Source organism: Zootoca vivipara, chromosome 8 (genome assembly GCF_965207765.1).
Source record: "Zootoca vivipara chromosome 8, rZooViv2.hap1.1, whole genome shotgun sequence".
NCBI lineage: Eukaryota > Metazoa > Chordata > Lepidosauria > Squamata > Lacertidae > Zootoca > Zootoca vivipara.
In genome coordinates this window covers 18,374,285-18,396,952 of record NC_142591.1, presented here as the reverse complement: position 1 = coordinate 18,396,952, position 22,668 = coordinate 18,374,285, and the positions used below count along the sequence as shown (strand labels likewise).

The following is a 22,668-nucleotide window of genomic DNA, read 5'->3' as shown; positions in this document are numbered from 1 at the left end:
CTTAGGATATCCCTGATCTCATCAGAGAAATGTATGAAGATATGGTAAAGGTAAAGGTACCCCTGACCATTAGGTCCAATCGCGGACAACTCTGGGGTTGCACGCTCATCTCGCTCTATAGGCCGAGGGAGCCAGCGTTTGTCCGCAGACAGCTTCCGGGTCATGTGGCCAGCATGACTAAGCCACTTCCAGAAAACCAGAGCAGTGCACGGAAACGACATTTACCTTCCCGCCAGAGCGGTACCTATTTATCTACTTGCACTTTGACATGCTTTCAAACTGCTAGGTGGGCAGGAGCTTGGACTGAACAATGGGCGCTCACTCCATCACAGGGATTCGAACAGCTGACCTTCTGATCGGCAAGCCATAGGCTCTGTGGTTTAGACCACAGCGCCACCCACATCCTTTTGAAGATATGGTAGGACGTCCCTATTTCCATCAGAGAAATGTTGGAGTGTATGGAGTTACGGGACCCCCAAGCCAAGGAGATAAGTAACTATACAACCTTTAGATGACATCTGAAGGCAGTCCTGTATAGGGAATTTTTTTTAATGTTTAATGTTTTATTATGTTTTTATATATGTATCTGGAAGTTGCCCAGAGTGGCTGAGGCAACCCCATCAAGATGGGTGGGTAATAATAATAATAATAATAATAATAATAATAATAATAATTGAATAGGATGTCCCTATTTTCATCGGAGAAATGTTGGAGGATATACTCTCATGCACAGCTCAAAAGGATTTATGGGAACAAGGGTACTCTTGTTAGGGAGGACCTGATCTCCGCTAGGCAGCGCTGCTGCTTGCACGGGAACAGGAGCTGGATCGGGGCTGCTCAGCTGGGGAGGTGAAGGCTCCGTCACACTTTCCATTGAGGGGAGAAGTTTAAAGGAGCCCCCGCCTCCGCATCAGATCCCCTGCAACCCATGAAGGCAGCCAGGCTGAATAGTTGCTGGGGTTGCGCAAGGTAGAGGCAGCCCACCTGAAGGCAGCCAGGCTCTCCTCAGCTGAGCTGCCCGATCGCGCTCCTACTTGCTTGCAAGCTGGAGTGGAGGTGGGGATCTCTCAGCGTGAAGCCTCCACTCCACTTCTGAGAGATCCCCACCTCCACTCCTGCTCGCATGTGAACCCTCCTCTCCTCTCCCCACCCCCCACCCCCAGCACAGAAACTATGGCCCTGCTGGTGTGACGGTCCGCATACCCACAGAGAGGGCTTTGTTTGCCCTCTCTGGCACTCATGCCATAGGCTCGCCACCACTGATTTATCTGAACATTTAATAAAGAATTTGATTTGAAATATTATTCAATTCTCCTCTTGTTGGGTTCATTACTTAATTAATCCATTTATCTGAGCTCCCATTTCACACCATTGTGGAAGTTCAGTTAGAATAACATTGCCTTTAAAAAAAAACAACGAAGGAAAACAGAATGCTATTGAGTTCATTAATTAAATGTTTATGAAACGTTCATAAAGTCAAATCTCCAGACGTAGGCCCAAATTGACTTCAGTGTGTGCAATCTTTCAACTCAATAATCAGCTTCAGCGTTAATCTCCACCTGTTTGACCAAGATTTCGCAAATCCTAAAGATTGTTCCTTTCTCACTCTGAGAGCTTAGGCTGTAGTGGGGTACAAAATCACTTTCCCCACTAAAATGCAAGGCAAATGACTTTCCACACCTTTTACCTAAGCAGAGGGAAATTCAGAGCACACGTTTGGAGAGCCAGAACCTGGGTTTGGGAGGAGCAAACCGGGGGGGGGGGTTTAGAGTACATCTACTTATTATTTACAGATCCATTTATTATTGTGCTGGATCCATAAGAGAACATGCAATGAAACAATGCTCAATTCACAGTGACCTTCAGTTACAAAGCAACAAGAGAATCCCTGAATTGGAGCTTTCCTACATAAATTTCTTCAGACCTCTGCACTGCTCAAAGGTGAAAGCCGCTTGCAGTTTCACAGTTTTCTGAGCAGGTCCATCCATGAAAGAAACGAGGGAAGTTACTTTATGTGCTGGTTACTTTAGGACACCTGCACATATTTTTTACATGTACAATATTGCATATAATATGTAAGGATTATTCACATTTATATATATTCACATTTATATATTTAAGGATTTTTGTTGAGTTCAAAAACAAGAGAGAAGTTAAAACAAAAATATCTGCAGATAAACCTGGCATTGAGATTTTTGGAAATATAATCTGTACTTCAAAGCGATATATTATATCATTTCCCCAATGACTGGCACCTACTGTTAATAGCCACCCATTGTTAGACTTCCAATAATGCAACAGCTTGAATCATAACAATAGACTTCAGGATTAATGTTGGTCGCTAAAATCAGAATAGACATTTGATGTGAAGGCAATTAACTGAGAATCCATGACACATAGTTATTGGGTCTACTCTTCTGTAGGCCTAAGTAATGGCAGAAATTCATACCTGGATTTCCAAATATATCTTCCCATGAGCTGAAGCAGACCATAAAATTATTCATTTTCTATTCTGCTTCCAACTCTACTTTCTCCTCTTTTCCTTGCATTGCTCCTTTTCTGTCTCATGTTTGTTTTCAGTTCCAAAAGATCTTCTTACTGTGACATTGTAGTCTTACGGTAATTGTTTCCCAGGCAGCCAGAATCATAGTACAGTATCGGAACAAGAGGTCATACTAACAGTGCTGATGCGAAGGGGACATCTGCATTTGTGCTTCGTGCTAATTCTAATATCTCTAATGAGGCTGCATTAGCATCCATCATAAACAACAACAAAAAAGCCATAGCCCTTCTGCAACTGGCTTTGAAACATCTGACACTGACCGCCTTAATAAAGAACAGAGGGGGAAGGCTGAAGAAGGCAAAATGTTTTGCCTGCTTTCATGCACCAATATAGGTTCCCCCTGCTACAAACTTTAAGTGGCTTCAGAGTACCGAAAGATCATTACACCTACAGTTGTGACATGCTGCTCTTTAGCCCTTTCCAGCAATCTAAGTTCCTAGGGTTGTGCGTAAGGTACCACTAAGATGAATATTCCATTAGTGCAAGGATTCCTCCATGCACAATAGAACACCTCCTCTCCTCTCCCTTACATGCCTACTACCTATGTTCTGTCATGGATGGAGCTGCTCATATATTTGTGAATAACACAGGTAAACAGCATTTCTTGTGTGCTCTGGTTTCCGTCAGCGGTTTAGTCATGCTGGCCACATGACCTGTAAAGCTGTCTGTGGACAAACGATGGCTCCCTTGGCCTGGAAAGCGAGATGAGTGCCGCATTCCAGAGTCACCTTTGACTGGGCTTAACCATCCAGGGGTCTTTTATATTTGACCATACCTAGCCAATGCCAGGGATGATGGGAGTTGTAATCCCCCCAAAAAAATCTGGTAGGCAATGCTTTTTTCTGTGGGGACGCAGGGGTACGTATACCCCTAAACATTTTGTGAATCTAAGTGTGGCCTCATTGAGGGGCAGTATTTCAATTTGAGTAGGAAAATGAGAGTACCCCTAAACATTTTTTGAGGAAAAATAGCACTGCTAGTAGGCATCAGGTTGGGGAAGGCAGATTTACATCCTGAATGCCTTCTGTGCCTCTCGGGCTTCCAGCACTTGCTACAGAGCATTGTAATCGCCAATCTTATAATTTAAGAGGCTGTTCTCCTGCACACCTGCCATGATAGGGAGCAGGCAGAACAATTTACCACAAAGGCCTACGTGCTTGATTTCCAGCTGCCTTTTCTTGAAGTCACAAGGGCAGTGTAGTGCCGTAGGACTGTGGCCTGTGGTGAGACTCCGCTAGTGCTCGAATGGGTAAGAGTGAAGTTCACAAAGTGCTAAATGAGAAGACAGTACAATCAGAAGGGAGCCTTTGTATCGAAACTTACTGATTCCAAGCTTCCTGCATATTCAAGGGATGCTTAGTCTGTGCTTCAAAGCCTCCTGCGGTTTCTTTTAAGCTCCTCCTGCAAGCCTTATGAAGCCACCGGGCTTCATTATAGAAAAACAGACAGCTGGTTGTTACCATACTAAATGATAATCCGGGTGAAAGCTGCCTATGAGAAACTTTGCTGGATTTCCAGCCTTTTCCCATAAGGTATGTCACCCTCATAAAGGTACGTACACTTAGCCTGAAAAAGGGACACAGACAAAGCTGCAGGCAGTAGATGCCTCATTCATAGTTTTCCAGTGAAAAAGCACGTCCTCCAATCCGGGAGAGTGCGGGTTGCGGAAGGGTTGAAAGACATCTCCCTGGGTTGGGGGTTGGTTGAGAGGGAGTGCGTGTGATAGGATCACTTGGGTTGCTGGGGAAATTTGCATGTAGCAACCTTTGATTGACAGGAAGGGCTCCTTAAAACCTCAGCGTCCAGATTGTTAGTTTCACTTTGCAAAGTGCTTCGGATCTCCCTCCCGCCCACCGCCTTTGTTTTAATGGTTTAGCCTGACATTGCTTTGCCTGTCATGGGGTCGCTTGCTTTGCAAGGGCCCAGTAGGAATTTTTTCAATGCTGTGGGTGTGACATCTGCTTCATGCCAACACTGGCAGTTTTGATGGGATTTGAGGGAAGAAATCCTCCACTTAGCAGGCAAAGCTGGTAGGATCTGATGCTCAAAAGCAAATGGAAATTCACTGAAAAGGGAAATTCAGAAGTAAGCTTGGAGGCTCCCACACAGGGGGGAAAAGCCAAACAAACATGAGGTCAGAATACTCCCTTGAACAGAATTTGAGGGATGCAGGGGAGAAGAGAAGAAGCCATTTCCATTAACACGAGCAGAAGTCAATCCCACAACATTGGATTCTGCCTAATGTGTTTTAAAAAGATAATTTTACAAGAATTGTCATGCCAATTTCTCCCCCAACTAACGCTCCTGAGGAGATGGAGGGGGTCTCAAGGACACACAGAGAGAGAACAGGGTGAGGAAGTTAGGCTGTGCAGCTAAAAGTCTTTGTGCTAGCATAATTATTTAATTTTTATTTTCTGTTACAACTATAAACTTTGACCAGTTATATTTTATTTTATTTTAATATTTATTGGCATTTTCATTTTCAAAAAACACTGTGTGATTTTACATATCTTTACATTGCCTATGTTCTGACTCTCTCGAGTCAACAACTTTCCCCCCATCCCTCCCAACTGACTTTCTAACTGCCAATTATAATTTCATCTGCATTTCTCATTCCCCCCATCTACCTTTCCTTTTACTTTGAGATTCCTTATCATTGTAAATTGTAAGTTGTAAATAAGTTTCTAATTTTAACTGACAAACCTTTAAGTTAGTGTTGTGAAGTGTTTACAATGTTCTTTCAAATAAACAATAAATTTACTCCAGTCTTTTTCAAACTGTTGGTCTCGCTGGTCTAGGATTTCCCTGGACAGTCTTGGCAGCTCTATATATTCAATCATCTTGTTCTGCCATTCTTCTACTGTCGGAATTTCTTGCTGTTTCCACATCTGGGCTAAAAGAATCCTTGCCGCTGTCGCTGCGTATAAGAATATAATATGGTCTTTCTTAGGAATCTCTTCTCCTAAAATACCTAACCTTTCTCCTAAAATAACTTTCTTAGGAATCTCTTCTCTTAAAAAAACTTTGACCAGTTTAACAACCATAGGAATGTTGGCCTTCTTGTCACATTGCCCATCTTCCTCTGAATTTATACTTCTGTTAGAAGGCATTAAAGGGTTAATGAATCCATGACCACAAATCACTCTCCATAATTTCCACGTGGCATCAATGTAAGGTACGTTACGTTGCCCTTCTCTATGTATAACCTCCTGGATGTGATTTCTGTTTTATTTATTTAAAAACATGGAGAGAAACATCCACGCGAACTCATGCCATGTTGCAGCTCCAAATAATAGGAGTTATTTTGGAGGAGAAATTAATTTGTAGCCCCGCTGCAGTAGCAGCAACTACAGAGTCAGTACATTAGCAAAAGTCCTTCTTCCCTTCGTTAATTCTCCTCAAAACCAGCATGGGGTCAGTCACTCCTCAGACTCAGCATGGGAAGAAGCGCCACGCTGGGTAACGTAATTTTTTTTTGGCTTGTGAATCACCAAAATTATCTCTGCCATTACAGTTTATGTTGTAATGCTATTACACTTTAAAGTGTTAAACATTTTTAACGTCCTTTGAATGTGTGTAATTGACAGGAATGTATTGCTTTTTTATAGCACCATTCAGTTTTCCAAGACGTTTCTATGAAGCCACTCAAAGGGAGTGGGATGATTAAAAAAGCAGAACTAAATTAACCTAACCTTCACAGGGAAAAAAAAACCCACACATCTGATTCACCTTAATCACCAATTTGTGTCCTCTTCTGAGGAGGTTTTGTGGCCTCTTTGGAAGGTTTTAATAGAGCTGGACAGAATCTGATTCATAGCGGCAAACGTTACAAAGGGATTTCATTAATCCTCAATCAATAGCAAAACACGTCATTAGCTGGGAAGCAGTAACTTCCTAATTATTGGTGGCACAAAGAATTTCCTTCTTCCCAAAATAGGCTGCACAGGCCTCATTGACCATCAACCATCCCTCAGAAAACTTGTTCCAGCTAGGAGCTAAAGTCTGTCAAAGCAACAAATTGGCTGTGTATTTTAGCTTCTTAGGCAGTGTATATCCATAAGAGAGCTTCAGTTAAGGTGCTCATAATGTGCAGACTCCAGTCTCTTCTTAGTCTACAGATGGGAAAATCTGTTTTTTCTCAGTTTTTTTGCCTCTCCCCATTCATAAATTCCCTTCTCCACATCAGTTTGCCTCCTAGTGCAAATTTCTCCTAATACACACACATTTGTATACACATTTCCCCAATATAATACATTTTTGTATACAGGTAGGTAGCCGTGTTGGTCTGACATAGTCGAAACAAAATTAAAAAAATCCTTCCAGTAGCACCTTAGAGACGAACTAAGTTTGCCAAACTTACGGTAGTTGGTCTCTAAGGTGCTACTGGAAGGAATTTGTTTTATTTTGTTTCGACATTTTGGTATGTTATACACAAATTGTGTCCTCCCTAAAAGAGGGCACGTGTTGTGGTGAGACCTGGAGACTGACCTCCTGGTTGTGGGTGGGTCTGTTGGATAGCAACAACACCCGATTGGTAGGCCCCTCGTTGCTGGGCATAATCTAGCCAATGGGACTGTGTGAAAGGATCGAGGGACCTATATAAACCTATGCCCGTGTCCCAGAGCTTCCTCTTTCGGCTCATGCATTGGAACATCATTGGGACAGGGGCACGGCAGGAATTTTCCACATTGGGCTGATTATCTGTGGCCATTTGGGGTTTGCCTGCCACGTAGCAATTCATCACAACTTGTAAGGTTGCGGATAGGCACTGATTCATGTAATAGGGATGGGGGAATGTTCTCATCATCCCTATGTGAAGGGTATTCTGTTAAAGGAATCCAGATATTCAACTTGGTTTGGTCAACCCCCGAAAGGGGGTTGTGCCCGTGCCTGAGTCCAGGGGAGCATCTGGGGAGTGAACAGAGTCTGTTCCCTGGCTTTCACCTGCCTCAGGTGTTCACCCTTGGCTGACCTACGCCTACGATAGAGCTCTGGCTCAGCGCTACCTGCAAGGGTGTAGGGAGCTAGTTGAACCAGAGCCTATGCAACCAATCACTTTTCTGGAATCAATAAAGTTGTGGCCTAAATTCTGCCAAAAACCAAAACTGAAATTTGAGTCAAATGTGTCTTTATTTAGGGGGGGGGGGCGGTCTCTGGGTTTGAACATGCAAATGCATATACTGGAATAACATGCACATTTTAAACACACATATTAGTGGAAATATGTGTTTTTAATGTGCGTGTTACTCTGGTCTATGCCTTTGTCTACCCATTTGTGCAAAAAAAGTAAAGGTAAAGGACCCTTTGATGGTTAAGTCCAATCAAAAGTGACTATGGGGTTGAGGCACTCATCTCACTTACAGGCAAAGGGAGCCGGTGTTTGTCCACAGGCAGCTTTCCAGGTCATGTAGCCAGGATGGCTAAACCACTTCTGGTGCAACAGAACACCGTGATGGAAAGCAGAGTGCACAGAAACACCATTTACCTTCCTGCCTCAGCGGTACCTATTTATCTACTTGCACTGGCATGCTTTTGAACTGCTAGGTTGGCAGGAGCTGGGACAGAGCAACGGGAGCTGTGGGGATTCAAACTGCCAACCTTCTGATTGGCAAGCTCAGTGGTTTGGACCACAGTGCCACCCACATCCCATCCATTTGTTTACTGATTACTTGCAAAATTTGGAAGGGAACATTAAATTGGTTCCCCTTTTAAAGTGAACTAAGCTGAATTTAGCACCCATCCCTACTCATGAGAAAAAGACATTATAGTGTCCTCCCATTAATGTGTTTTAGGTGAATGGTCACTAGAAGCTTCTCAGATGCATGCCCTCCAACAATTCTCCAATGAAAATAGGGACATCTACAAGGTAATGAACTTGCAGCCGCTTCTTGACACTCCTAATCAGCTTCCTGAGACACTGTCTCATCGTAGGGTTGGCCCAGTCCCAGTCATACAGCTGTCCTGTCATATACCTGAAAGTTGGTAGATTATTGTAGAATGATGGCAGGAGCAAAGTTAGGAAAACAAACTGCCAAGACAAATAAGTGAAATGTTCCTTGTTGTATGCAAACCTTAAAGAAAAACAGAAAGCACACACACAAAATCATAAAAGGCAAACCCTCATGTTTCTAAAATAATAACTTGTATGCATGCAGAATTAACATACATATAATCTTCATTTTGATATGGTCCACTGCAACCCCATGTTCTTTAGAGTGTTGTACCCTCAATTTACCAAATATATATTGCCCTTGAAAAAATAATAATTTCTCTTCCCTTTGGCACTGCAATGCCAAATTTACAAGCTTGCTGTGCTTCTTATGCATTTATTTTCAAAGGGAACTATTTATGCTAATGTAGGGAAATGCTCGAATAGGCCCAGTATGTGGCATTTATGTGTTCTGCTGCATTTCCAAGAAACATCAAAATATGGTGTTTTGTAGACCTTAATTTCAGTATTATACAGGGAACACTGCAAGAAAATATGAAACAATTTGATTATCTCAGGATATTATTAAACATGGCATTCAATGAATCTTCTCTTAACAGTGTACATTTAATGTGCCATTCCTCAGGATATAATCAAAGTACAACAAATCAGTTATGTGTCAGATATGGAAATTTTAAAATCTCAACAGTGTACACACACACTTTGCATTACTTATAGACACACACATATATAAATATTAGCACTTTCCCAGTAGACTTTTCCCCTTTTATTCTTTCTGAATATATTAGTATAATGTGCGTCTGATGCATATTTGATGTATTGCTACTATTGTGCTATGAAGTTTAGAGACTAATATAAACAGCGTAAAATAATAATAACACTTCTTCAAGCGAAAGAGAATAGCTAAGCCTTGCACGCTTTTGCTGTATCACCTCTATAATAATGCTAGCCTCCATTAGATTGGTTAAAAACAAACAAACCCCAAACTCACCCACATTGTCCAGAGTCATACCCTCTAATTTACTCATATTAACGCTCCTATTTTGAATCTCAAGGTCTGGCAAAATTAAGCATTTTAACTAGACCTATGATGCTTCCAGTGAGATCATTCGCCTCATGAGATCTTAGCTGAACAAGGATGGGAGATTGCTGCAAACTACTATTTTCATTGGCATCTTCTCTGTCTTAAGAGACAATGGAAGGGTGTATCATTGCAAATAAAGTCAAACCATTGGAATGTTACAGGGCCTTCCGTGGCTGTAGAGACCAATATGGGAAAGACATGTTTATTGTAACCAGGCAACTTGTTTCACTGTTACAGATGCACCATGGTGTTTTCTTTCTGTGCTCCTCCCAGCAGTCATTTCTCCTCTGGTCACTGTTGTGGATACCAAGCATGACTGTCTGTTAAATCTAATTACAGGTAGGTAGCCGTGTTGGTCTGAGTCGAAGCAAAATAATAAAAAAAAATCCTTCAGTAGCACCTTAAAGACCAACTAAGTTTAAATTTTGGTATGAGCTTTCGTGTGCATGCACACTTCGTCAGATACACTTGAAACAGAAGCAACCAGACCCTTATATATATTCAGAGTGTGTGTGGGGGGGGGTGATGGGAATGGGTGATGGGCTGTAAATCTAAGTTACACTGTATAGTAAGGTTGCTCTGCTAAGCAAGACTTGTTCCAGAACAAGTCTTATGCTGGGTGGGATGAAACCAAATTAAGGGACATCAGCAGTGCCAGATTTACATATAAGCTAAACAAGCTTAATCTTAGGGCCTCACTCTCTTGGGGGCCTCAAAAAACCTTAAAGGGGAAAAATCTGGATGTACATTTCCAAAATACAAGATTAAAAAACAAATAAAATAAAACCTACATACAGCAACAGTGTTTTATGTTGTGCTTTTGAATTATGGTGTTGGAGGAGACTCTTGAGACTCCCATGGACTGCAAGAAGATCAAACCTATCCATTCTGAAGGAAATCAGCCCTGAGTGCTCACTGGAAGGACAGATCCTGAAGTTGAGGCTCCAATACTTTGGCCACCTCATGAGAACTCTGCGGGTTGCGAACGTGCATCCTACACGGATCACGTTCGCAACCTGAGCGTCCACTGTACTGCTTATTTGTAGTGTTTTGAAGATCCCAAAACAATTTGCTAAGCTTAAGTTTCTGAAGGATCATATCCTACCAATCAATTTTATTCCAAAAGTGGCTGGCACAATCAAGTTCTCCAATACTATAAAATATCACAAAATCACTAAGGACAGGGCTTCAGCTGAATAATATTCATAGTTAAAAACAATTGACTTAGAGTTGTTAATATCATAAAAATATCTCTAAATTTTGAGAAATGAATATTAATGGGGGGAAATATATTTGACCGGAAAAAGAAGTAGAAGAAAGGAACTTCATAGGGGTCTAGAACAGATGGATGTGAGATGAAGAGAAGCTGCCAAATCTAAAGAATGGAAAGTCATTGTTAAGAGAAACACAGATATAGAGGTGATTCAGTAGAATTGAGTAAGCAGTGCAGAGAGAGACTGGACTGAGGTCAACATGCCTTCATTAAAAGAAAGAAGATGGCCACAATGACACCGAGAACAATGGTTGCCATGGTAGCCAGAGCAAAATCCAAACCAAAATGGGTCAAGGGTGCTTTAGTGATACAGGTAAGAGGACAAGTGGCTACCAGCTCTCTCAGTGATAAAGGAAAGGACAACAATGTTTGCCATCAAAAGCTGACATTTAATGACATGACGGTTACCTTTATGAAGTTCAGGCAAATTAAAGAAGCTGAGCACTCATGGGAAATGGCGCCACCGAAAGAGCTAATAATTGGGACCCAGAACAGTATTTGTGATGGCAAAAGAGTTGTAGATGCTGACTATTAACAATATATATATATATATATATATATATATATATATATATATATATATATAGTTGCTAGCAATAACCATCCAAGAAAGGGATATTGGGGTCATGGCAGAACCACTGTGCAATGGAAATCAAACAGCAGTGCTATCTATGGATGTGATATGGCCGCACACCTTCCATGTTTCCCACACATATTCCATATTTGCCTTCCTTCTGCCATGTTCCTCCTGGAGTCAAGGGGCAAACTACTCAAGGCCAGCCAAGTTATTTTAGCACCTGAGGTAATTCCAGAAATGTTCCTCCTTTCCTCTGACTGGAGAAATACCATAAGAATAAATTAACAAGTTGTTCTCCTTTGATACCCCAAATCAGCCACCTCATACAGCCTAATGCTAGAGCCCAACCCTGAGTGCCTGCCAGAGGTATCCACTCACCTGGGGTTCTGGGGGAATGATGTTTGTCCCATGGCATAGCCACGGCCAGTTTTGGGAGGCCCCCATAATCCTGTGCAGCCAGGAGAGGGCTGGAAACTTGGTGTCAACTTCCTCCAGCCATGCCGGACCCACCAAGCTGAGAGGGTATCACCCGCATGGCCAATCAGGACTGGTTGTTAAACCACTCTGGAAACTGTGGCTCTTTGAGGGGAATAGGGGTCTCCTTAACAAATTTCAGTCCCCAGGATACTTTGTGAGATGCCATGCCTGTTTAAAGTGGCATGCTTATCCTTTGAATATATAGTGAGGCTGGGGTATGTGGCTTCCTTGATCGGGAAAAGCATCTGTAAACTAATGTACGTTTCCGAGCACAATTCAAAGTGTTGGTGCTGACCTTTAAAGCCCTAAACGGCCTCGGTCCAGTATACCTGAAGGAGCGTCTCCCCCCCCCATCGTTCTGCCCGGACACTGAGGTCCAGTGCTGAGGTCCTTCTGGTGGTTCCCTCACTGCGAGAAGCAAAGCTACAGGGAACCAGGCAGAGGGCCTTCTCGGTAGTGGCACCCGCCCTGTGGAACACCCTCCCATCACAGGTCAGAGAGATAAACAACTACCTGACATTTAGAAAATACCTAAAGGCAGCCCTGTTTAGGGAAGTTTCTAATCTGTGATATTTGATGTATTTTAATGTTTGTTTGAAGCCGCCCAGAGTGGCAGGGGAAGCCCAGCTAAATTAATTATTATTATTATTATTATTATTATTATTATTATTATTTATAAATTGGGATCTTCTGTGCACATGCTTGATGCTTTAGGAATCAAAATGGGAAACACAGGAAGAGTGAAGTGCTATTCAGATTTGCTAGCTGACCACAGAACCGAAATGTTTAACAAAATGTAAACATTCACTTTCACTGTAATTGAACAAAGGTCTCAAGCAACTTTGGTAATTTTATTACAGTACATTCAAATGAAATCTCATCTCATCATAAAACTTCCTGAGACATCCAGCAATATGACTTGTAGGTGTCTTCATGCAGAGAAGGCTTCAAATAAACATTAAAATATTTATCAAAATTGCAGAACAAAATAATTGAACTATAATGCTGGGTTTGTAGTCTATATTTAGGGTTGTTTGCATCTTTGTATTGAAAAGACATCAAAGTATTCAAAGGAGAAAAACATTAGAATATTCATCAAATTTGACTGGAAAATAAACAATAACAACACTGTATGTTATTCTCTCTTAGCTTTCTCAATTCATTATAATTTCTACAATGGGGCTTATATTTTATCAGACGAGTCCTACCTATTATGATTGAATTGTTCCCAGCCATGGCTGCAAAAAAGAAATGGTGCAGTGTCAATTATGACATCTGACCAGAAGATTGCATTGAACAATTCTATCCACAAATTAATTTACTATTTCAGCTCAAGCATGCATAAGGCTGCAACCAAGGGATGGATGTCTGTCGGCTGATGCGGGAGGAGGAGTTAGCAGCCAGCAGCAGTTCTATTTAGCTGACTGCAACCTCTGTGAGCTGTTGACCAGGACTTGTAGACAGAGGCATTTGTGAGGGTGTTTTGAGGGGGAGGGCCCAAGTGTTGTCTCACGGTCTATGTAGGACCAAGAAACATGGACGGGGACGGAGCTGCTGCAGTGACCTGCAACCATAGCTGCCAAGTTTTCCCTTTTCTCGCGAGGAAGCCTATTCAGCATAAGGGAAACTCCCTTTAAAAAAGGGATAACTTGGCAGCTATGCCTGCAACATCTGTCCCATGTTTCCCTTCCTCCCTAAGAATGTGCAAAGTGAGACCTGCAGATGAGCAAAAGCGGGTTGCCTTGCTGGAAGAAAAGGTACAGCAACTTGAGGCCCAACTATTCACACTTTGAGATACTGGGCAAGATGAGGAATTTCTCCATAGAGCAGAGTGAACTGTCCTGGAACAGAGGTGCAAGTGGGATACCCCTAGGGAGGAGGAAGATCTCCCATTGCAGGAATGAACCCCTAGAGCTGCCATCCCCAGACTATGGCCCCTGGGCCAGATACCAGTTTATGACATATAGATACCAGTTTTTGACATATAGCAAAAGACTCAGCAGGAAGTGGAAGGCTGTGGCCAAGAAAGAAGTAAAGCACTGGCTTTGTAGATGGTGTCAGGAAAGGTCTGTCTTCTTGGACCATGGTCTCCACTTTTTTTGGGGGGGGGAAACTTGTAGCAAGAGATCGGTTGTACCTCACAGCGGTTGGCAAGAATGTGTTAGCTAAGAGTCTTGCAACCATGATCAGGAGAGCTTTAAAATAAATCCTAACTGGGAGCGAGACAATATTACAGATGGCAGGGGAACACCTCACACTGGGCATAAAAGCTTCATTGATGTACAAGCAACAGAGGTGGTACTACAGAAACCTGCTAAAGGGCAGGAAGCTACAAGAAGGAAGCTGCTGGAGGGAATGACTTGTGGCTTCGCTTGTATCTATACTGATGCACAGAGTATGGGAAACCAGCAAGACAATACAAGAGGACAGATATGACCTAATAAGCATTACTGAAACATGACTGGAATGTAGAAATTGAGGGGTATAAGATGTTTAACAGGAAGGGAGGATAAATAGCATTATATATAAAGGATGTGTACACTTGTAAAGAGAGCTGTGACCTGGAGCATGGAAAGCAGATTGAGAGTATATGGGTAAAAATAGTAGGAGAGAGAAACCCACCTTACTGTGGGTGTCTACTACAGACCTCCAAGGCAGACTGAAAACTTGGATCATGCATTCCTACAGCAGATAAACATTCAAAGAAAGGGAGTGAGATAATAGTAATGGGAGATTTCAACTACCCCAATATCTGCTGGAACTCAAACCTTGCCAAGAATGTAAGGCATAGCTGCCAAGTTATCCCCCTTTTTAAGGGAAATTCCCTTATGCTGAATAGGCTTCCTCATGAGAAAAGGGAAAACTTGGCAGCTATGATGTAAGGTCCAACAAATTCCTCCATTGCCTCACTGACAATTTCATTTCCCAGCATGTGGAAGAAGCAACAAGGGGGTCATCTACCTTGGACCTGGTCCTCACCAAAAGGGAAGAGTAGATTGACAATGTGAAAGTACTGGAAACTCTAGGAGGAAGTGATCACGTCCTCGGGTTTCATGATACAGAGGCAGCGGAAAGGTGAGTGTAGTCCGACATGCACTCTGGAATTTAAGAAGTCCAAGATGGACGGGAGTTTATCAAAGGTGAATAATGAGGACACGAATGCAGACAATTCCAACATGACTGAAAAGTGGGAGGCATCTAAAGAAACCAGTGTGGATGCATAAAGAGCTTGCAGATGAGCTGAAATTTAAGAAGGCCATATATAAGAAATGGAAAAAATGGGGATTCATGAAGGAAGAGTGTGCACAAGTAGCCAACACTTGCAAGGAGAAGATCAGGTGGCCCAAAGCTTAGTAGGAGCTCTAATGTGCAAGAGAGGTTAGAAATAATAACAGTGGTTATCAAAGGTGCTTAAATATTTCCCCAGGGGTTCCTTTTGTTGCATGCTGGGTGCATACTTGAGCCCTTTTCATTTGGAATCCTCTCCAGGAAATCTGTGTTTCTCCACTCATTCTTCACCTGTTCACATTCCCTGGCTGTATCCATCCACCTTGCTTGTTGGGGCTGAACATCCCGGAATAAGGGAAATCAACGATAACACCCACCCACCCCAAATTCAATCCCCCAGGTGGTGGAATAGCAGTGTGTTTCCCCCAAAATAGTGGTTTCCAAATGCTCTTCTTCATAACAGGGTGCTTTTGGAAAAAAAGGGGGGGATCATTGCTTTCATTCTGGTAAGAGCTAGAAGCGTCTTTTTCAGCAATGAGTAGTCCTAAAGAGAAACTGGCCTTTAGCAGGGATTTTGAATGTTGAAGATTCATTCTCTGTGTCTATTGTCATGGGATTGTTGTCTATCACATGATGGTGTATGTTTTCATTCCACAGTCGGACCTGATGGAAACAGGATGTTTGTGTTACTGTGTTTCCTGAAGTGGGACTATTGTCCTTTGTTCTTTCTCTTTGCTGTCTGATGCTAGATAGAGAGGGAGCCATTTTGCAGTGCTCTGTGTGTGTTTATGTGTAAATAAAATAGATTAGCCAAATGCTGAGTTGCTGAGGTCTGTTACGCAATTCCGAACACTCTGCAGATCCCTGAGCATGCTGATGTCAGTTGGCATCAGTTGCTTTGATGTTCTGGATGGAGAAAGCTTTTGAAGCTCCTGAACAATCGACCAGGAGGGAGAGAACATGCCAGTCAGGCATGTGTCTTTGCCAGGGTCCTACTCATGAGTAGGAGATCCTAACAGTGGAAAGGCAAGGAGACGGTGGGAGGAGACCACCCTGTTTGCAGATCTGTGGAAACACTGAACAAACCTTTTCATGAGCAGTTTCAAAATCTGTTCATGAAGTGGGGCAAATTTATATTTGGATGTTCCTTCCACCAAGCGAGATTGCATTTTCACAAGGAAAACTATGCCACAGCAGTGGGACACTGTGAAAAGCTCCCACACATGGGGGAATTACTGGGCATGAAAACTGGGTATAATCCATATTGAAAGAAAGGTATGGACAGGCCCTAACTGGTGAAGTCTTCAGTGACAATCTGCATGTGACTCTCCTTCGGAAACCTTTGGGCAATTAACCTGGGCAATTTGGGCAATTAACTAGCCTGAACACTGTTGAAACTTTTGACTGTCACACTCTATCAAGTGTCTGTTAAAGGTACCCATCAACACCTTGCGATTGTATAATTCCACTCTACTTTGCTAAGCTTTCAGCACTCCCGCCCACGGTATGCTAATTACAGGCATCCGAGCATCAGAATTGACACCTCTCCATTCCACATGATATAATGGTTCGTTTAGACACTTATTTTGCTCTTCCACCTATCATTGCTAGAGACATAAATGTGGGCATGCCATCTCACACCTCATCCCTTTCCCCTTCTGCAGGGCTCCTTTCCTCCAACCCCGAATTTCTACTCCTACCCCCATTGCACCTCCCCCCTCGCAATGTGCTGTTTCTCCAGTGAACTTTCCACACATACTTCTTATTTTGTTTTTTGTTCAATCTATTTTTATAACACCTTTTACAGGTTTTTTTATAGCGATTTTAAAGGCTTTTACGGTTTAGCAAACTTGGGAGTTTTATATCTAAACAAGGGTCAGCACCTCCCATCCATCTTCAAGAAAGCTGAGAAAATGACCCTTCCCTGAGAGGAATTCCAGCAGGTGGGAAAATATCTATTTCCACTGCTTCCAGCCACAATACCTTGATTCTTTTTTCCCTTTTCTTTTTTAAAACAACTTCCTTTGTTCATCAAAGACTATTGGCTATTCATAACAGCCTTGATTCTGATAACCTTTGATGGTAGTTGTGCAGTTTTTGTACAACTGAGTTGCCTTTTTCCAAAACCAGCTTTGCTTTCTAAGTGTATATATGTACAAACGAATTGGTATATGGAGATGCAATCTGTGCCCAATTATGAACATTTAAGTGCAATTTATTTGTAAAGTGATAATTGCAGTTTAATACCTCACTTGAGAACATATTTACTTATATGTAAGCCTATTTTATTTTGGTAGACTCTGTGGTTTAACCCACAGCGCCACGTGAGGGACCCAGGTGGCGCTGTGGGTTAAACCACAGAGTCTAGGGCTTGCTGATCAGAAGGTCGGCGGTTTGAATCCCTGCAATGGGGTGAGCTCCCATTGCTCGGTCCCAGCTCCTGCCCACCTAGCAGTTCGAAAGCACATCAAAGTGCAAGTAGATAAATAGGGACCGTTCCGGCGGGAAGGTAAACGACGTTTCCGTGTGTTGCTCTGGTTTGCCAGAAGCAGCTTTGTCATGCTGGCCACATGACCCGGAAGCTGTCTGCGGACAAACGCCCGCTCCCTTGGCCTATAGAGCGAGATGAGCACCGCAACCCGAGTCGGACACGACTGGACCTGATGGTCAGGGGCCCCTTTACCTTTATCTCACTTGAAAACATATTTACTTATATGTAAGCCTATTTTATTTTGGTCGAATGTCTTTCTGTGTAAGACCTGACTCAGAAGTGAGCAGAGTAATGTGGGGGTTAACTTCTCCAAAGTCCACCCCATGATATTCTAGTAACATCTGAAGAAAGGAGCAGAGATTGCTGCACAGCCTCCGCATGCTAGTGTTAACACTCCACATGATCAGAACAGAAATGTTACCTTGCTGGATCCAACCAAAGTCCAATGAGTCCTCCATGATATATCCAACATGGAGGAACCAGAGACAGTAGCAGAGTATTGTACATGCTCCACATACAGAAGGCACCAGGTTCAATCCATGGCAAATGCTGTTAATATGTTCCAGCAGCAAATTATGAGAGGAAGTTCTGCTTGAAACTCTGTAGAGCTTCTGCCTGTCACAATAGGGGACAAATTAAAGGCAAACCAGTCTTTATAGTCTTTGAGGCTATCTAGCGGTCAGCAAGTGGCAGCAGGTCGAACGAGGTGTCAATGGTAGTAGACAGGCTGCCGGCGTTTTTTTGCCTGTTTCGCCCATATGACGGGCTTCTTCAGTAGTTCTCCTTGTACTTTTATGTTTAGTGCATTCACTGGTGGTATAAACCAGGTCTTATTAGTATTCGAATTAAGACACTAATATACATATAAACAGAACAAATATCAAAAACAGTACTTACAATTTGTATGAAACCACTTATCTTGGCTTAGGCCACAATGCTCAGGTGTTTTTTCAAAAGGTTCTCTCATTTACATATTCACTGGTAATACAAATCAAATTCTAATTATTGTTTGAAATAATACAGTAATACAATTTCTAAAATACATGTACACAAAAAGAGATACTTACATTTCTTGTATTCAGAGTATTTTTGGTTTGAGCATGTATTGACTAAGCAAATATCCTGTGTTTGGAGCACACTTATATACAAAAAGTTGGTTCACAGGTGATAATAATTAAAGATGACAATTAGGAGGGGGCAGAAGAATGTGAGTACTGATAACACTTACAGTATCTCTATGATTACTGTATGTTATACTGCTAGTGTGTTCGTTTAAATGAATACAGAAAGGTCAAGATCTGAGTTTAAACCGTCCGGTTGTAATGTCTTAAACATAAAAATCAATTTAGTTTCTTGTTGTCTCAATATTTTTAGGATATCCTGCTTGTGGTATTTCTTGGGTGTGTACTGCCATAAGCCAAAAAACATTAAATCGGAGTCACTGTGTTTCATTTGTAAAAAATGAGGTGTAAGAGGGGCTTCCATCACTTTATTGCGGATGCGTGATCTGTGTTCTCCTATACGTACCTTTAGTGCCCGCGTGGTGCTGCCTATATACAGTTTGTTGCAAGGGCACCGTATGCAATAAACTACGTTCTTGGAGTTGCATGTGGTCATGGAGTTGATTTTAAAAGTGAACTGCATATGTTCACTTTTTATTTCTTTTACTTGTAAACTGTAGGGGCACATATTGCATGAGCCGCATCTATAGTGGCCTTTAGTGACAATGGATGGTGATTCCAAACAATCAGCTTTGACCAATTGATTGCGCAAAGTTCCTTTCTTCCTCAACCCTAAAAGGGGGGGATCTTTACAGCCAGGTATGTCTTCCACAATATGCCAATGTTTATATATAATATTTCTAATGTGGCTGGCCAGGGGTGTGAAATCCATCCCCATGACCAGGCGGCTGGGTTTTCTGTTTTTAATGCTATCAGACCGTGTTTCAAGCAAATTTTTTCGATTGCGACCGTCTACACGTCTGTATGCGTCCTGTATGATACAATTAGGGTAGCCCCGGTTAACGAGAGCTTTTTCTAGCTGATGAGCCGCATTTCTATAGTCTCTCTTGTCTGTAGCATTCCTTTTCAGTCTGATTAACTGTCCGTATGGTAAATTTCTTTTTAAATGAGAAGGGTGACTTGAAGAGTAATGGAGTAGGGAGTAACAATCCGTTAATTTCTTATATGGTTTGAATGCCAAGGTGTTTCTATTTGAAATGTAGACCACTACATCCAAAAATGGAATTTCTTTTTTGTGATACTGACAAGTAAATTTTAGATGGGAATCCAATGTGTTCACCCATTCTTGGAATGCAATACATGTTGCTTCAGATTTAAAAATTATGAGCAAATCATCAATGTATCTTTTAATCAGAATGATGTCATTTGTAAAGGGGTTAGATTCAGAAAAAAAATGTTTGTTTTCAAAGTCAATCATGTGAATGTTTGCTACCGATGGGGCCAATGCCGCGCCCATAGCAACCCCCTTGGTTTGGATGTAGAAGTCATTTTTATACCTGAAGAAATTATTTTCAAAAACAATATCCAGTAATTGGATTAAAAAATAATAAGGAGGGGTTTGTTCTTGTCTGGAACGTAGTAAATTTTCAATGGTCCCTCTTATGGTCTCTAGTGGGATATTAGTGTAGAGAGAACCTACATCGAGTGTTGCCAGGATCGCTCCTCTAGGCACGGGAAGGTCTTCCAGTTTAGCAATAAGATCTTTAGTGTCTCGGATATATGTGGTGGTGGCAGTGGAGTATTCAAATATAAATGAGTCTAGGTGAACACATTGGATTCCCATCTAAAATTTACTTGTCAGTATCACAAAAAAGAAATTCCATTTTTGGATGTAGTGGTCTACATTTCAAATAGAAACACCTTGGCATTCAAACCATATAAGAAATTAACGGATTGTTACTCCCTACTCCATTACTCTTCAAGTCACCCTTCTCATTTAAAAAGAAATTTACCATACGGACAGTTAATCAGACTGAAAAGGAATGCTACAGACAAGAGAGACTATAGAAATGCGGCTCATCAGCTAGAAAAAGCTCTCGTTAACCGGGGCTACCCTAATTGTATCATACAGGACGCATACAGACGTGTAGACGGTCGCAATCGAAAAAATTTGCTTGAAACACGGTCTGATAGCATTAAAAACAGAAAACCCAGCCGCCTGGTCATGGGGATGGATTTCACACCCCTGGCCAGCCACATTAGAAATATTATATATAAACATTGGCATATTGTGGAAGACATACCTGGCTGTAAAGATCCCCCCCTTTTAGGGTTGAGGAAGAAAGGAACTTTGCGCAATCAATTGGTCAAAGCTGATTGTTTGGAATCACCATCCATTGTCACTAAAGGCCACTATAGATGCGGCTCATGCAATATGTGCCCCTACAGTTTACAAGTAAAAGAAATAAAAAGTGAACATATGCAGTTCACTTTTAAAATCAACTCCATGACCACATGCAACTCCAAGAACGTAGTTTATTGCATACGGTGCCCTTGCAACAAACTGTATATAGGCAGCACCACGCGGGCACTAAAGGTACGTATAGGAGAACACAGATCACGCATCCGCAATAAAGTGATGGAAGCCCCTCTTACACCTCATTTTTTACAAATGAAACACAGTGACTCCGATTTAATGTTTTTTGGCTTATGGCAGTACACACCCAAGAAATACCACAAGCAGGATATCCTAAAAATATTGAGACAACAAGAAACTAAATTGATTTTTATGTTTAAGACATTACAACCGGACGGTTTAAACTCAGATCTTGACCTTTCTGTATTCATTTAAACGAACACACTAGCAGTATAACATACAGTAATCATAGAGATACTGTAAGTGTTATCAGTACTCACATTCTTCTGCCCCCTCCTAATTGTCATCTTTAATTATTATCACCTGTGAACCAACTTTTTGTATATAAGTGTGCTCCAAACACAGGATATTTGCTTAGTCAATACATGCTCAAACCAAAAATACTCTGAATACAAGAAATGTAAGTATCTCTTTTTGTGTACATGTATTTTAGAAATTGTATTACTGTATTATTTCAAACAATAATTAGAATTTGATTTGTATTACCAGTGAATATGTAAATGAGAGAACCTTTTGAAAAAACACCTGAGCATTGTGGCCTAAGCCAAGATAAGTGGTTTCATACAAATTGTAAGTACTGTTTTTGATATTTGTTCTGTTTATATGTATATTAGTGTCTTAATTCGAATACTAATAAGACCTGGTTTATACCACCAGTGAATGCACTAAACATAAAAGTACAAGGAGAACTACTGAAGAAGCCCGTCATATGGGCGAAACAGGCAAAAAAACGCCGGCAGCCTGTCTACTACCATTGACACCTCGTTCGACCTGCTGCCACTTGCTGACCGCTAGATAGCCTCAAAGACTATAAAGACTGGTTTGCCTTTAATTTGTACATGCTATCTGTTTAACGTTTGATTTTGGCTCTTGTGTCAGCACTTGTATATGGTTCTCTTATTGTTTTCTCTTTGGATTAATAATACTTGATTGAAACTGGATTGAATTTGGTGCCTTTGCGTGCTGCTTGTTTTATTTTGGACTTTTGAAGAAATTGGCAGCATTAGCCCATCATCTTTGTTTTTGTCACAATAGGGGAGCAGGTGGTACTGTCATCTCAACCACTGAGCCTCTTGGGTGGTTCACATCTGCACGACGGGAGTGAGCTCCTGTTGCTCTGTCCCAGCTCCTGCACACCAGCGCAGGTAGATAAATAGGTACTGCTGTGGCGGGAAAGTAAACGGTGTTTCCATGCAGTCTGGCATTCGTCATGGTTTGCCATTGTGCCTGAAGCGGTTTAGTCATGCTGGCCACATGACCCAGAAAGCTGTCTGTGGACAAACGCCTGCTCCCTTGGCCTGAAAAGTGAGATGAGCGCCACAACCCTATTGTTTATTTTTTAATTTACCACCCTATACCAGTCGCCTTTGACTTGACTTAATCATCCAGGGGTCCATTACCTTTACC

General features: G+C 41.9%; 1 protein-coding gene and 1 long non-coding RNA gene across 2 annotated transcripts; one reads left to right on the top strand and one right to left on the bottom strand.

Moving 5' to 3' along the window:
- Nucleotides 1-18,279: 18,279 nt before the first annotated feature.
- Nucleotides 18,280-20,416, bottom strand: LOC148684747 (uncharacterized). The gene is made up of 2 exons (XM_088675109.1): nucleotides 18,541-20,416; nucleotides 18,280-18,453 (listed from the first exon to the last, which is right to left on the bottom strand). The coding sequence occupies exon 1, from the start codon at nucleotides 20,119-20,121 to the stop codon at nucleotides 18,916-18,918; it is 1,206 nt and encodes a 401-aa protein (XP_088531235.1). The 5' UTR covers nucleotides 20,122-20,416; the 3' UTR covers nucleotides 18,280-18,453; nucleotides 18,541-18,915.
- A 16-nt stretch (nucleotides 20,417-20,432) lies between these two features.
- LOC148684746 (uncharacterized) lies at nucleotides 20,433-22,212 on the top strand. Its single transcript, XR_015951343.1, has 2 exons — nucleotides 20,433-21,831; nucleotides 21,919-22,212. It is a non-coding gene; the product is annotated as an uncharacterized LOC148684746 (long non-coding RNA).
- Nucleotides 22,213-22,668: the final 456 nt, after the last annotated feature.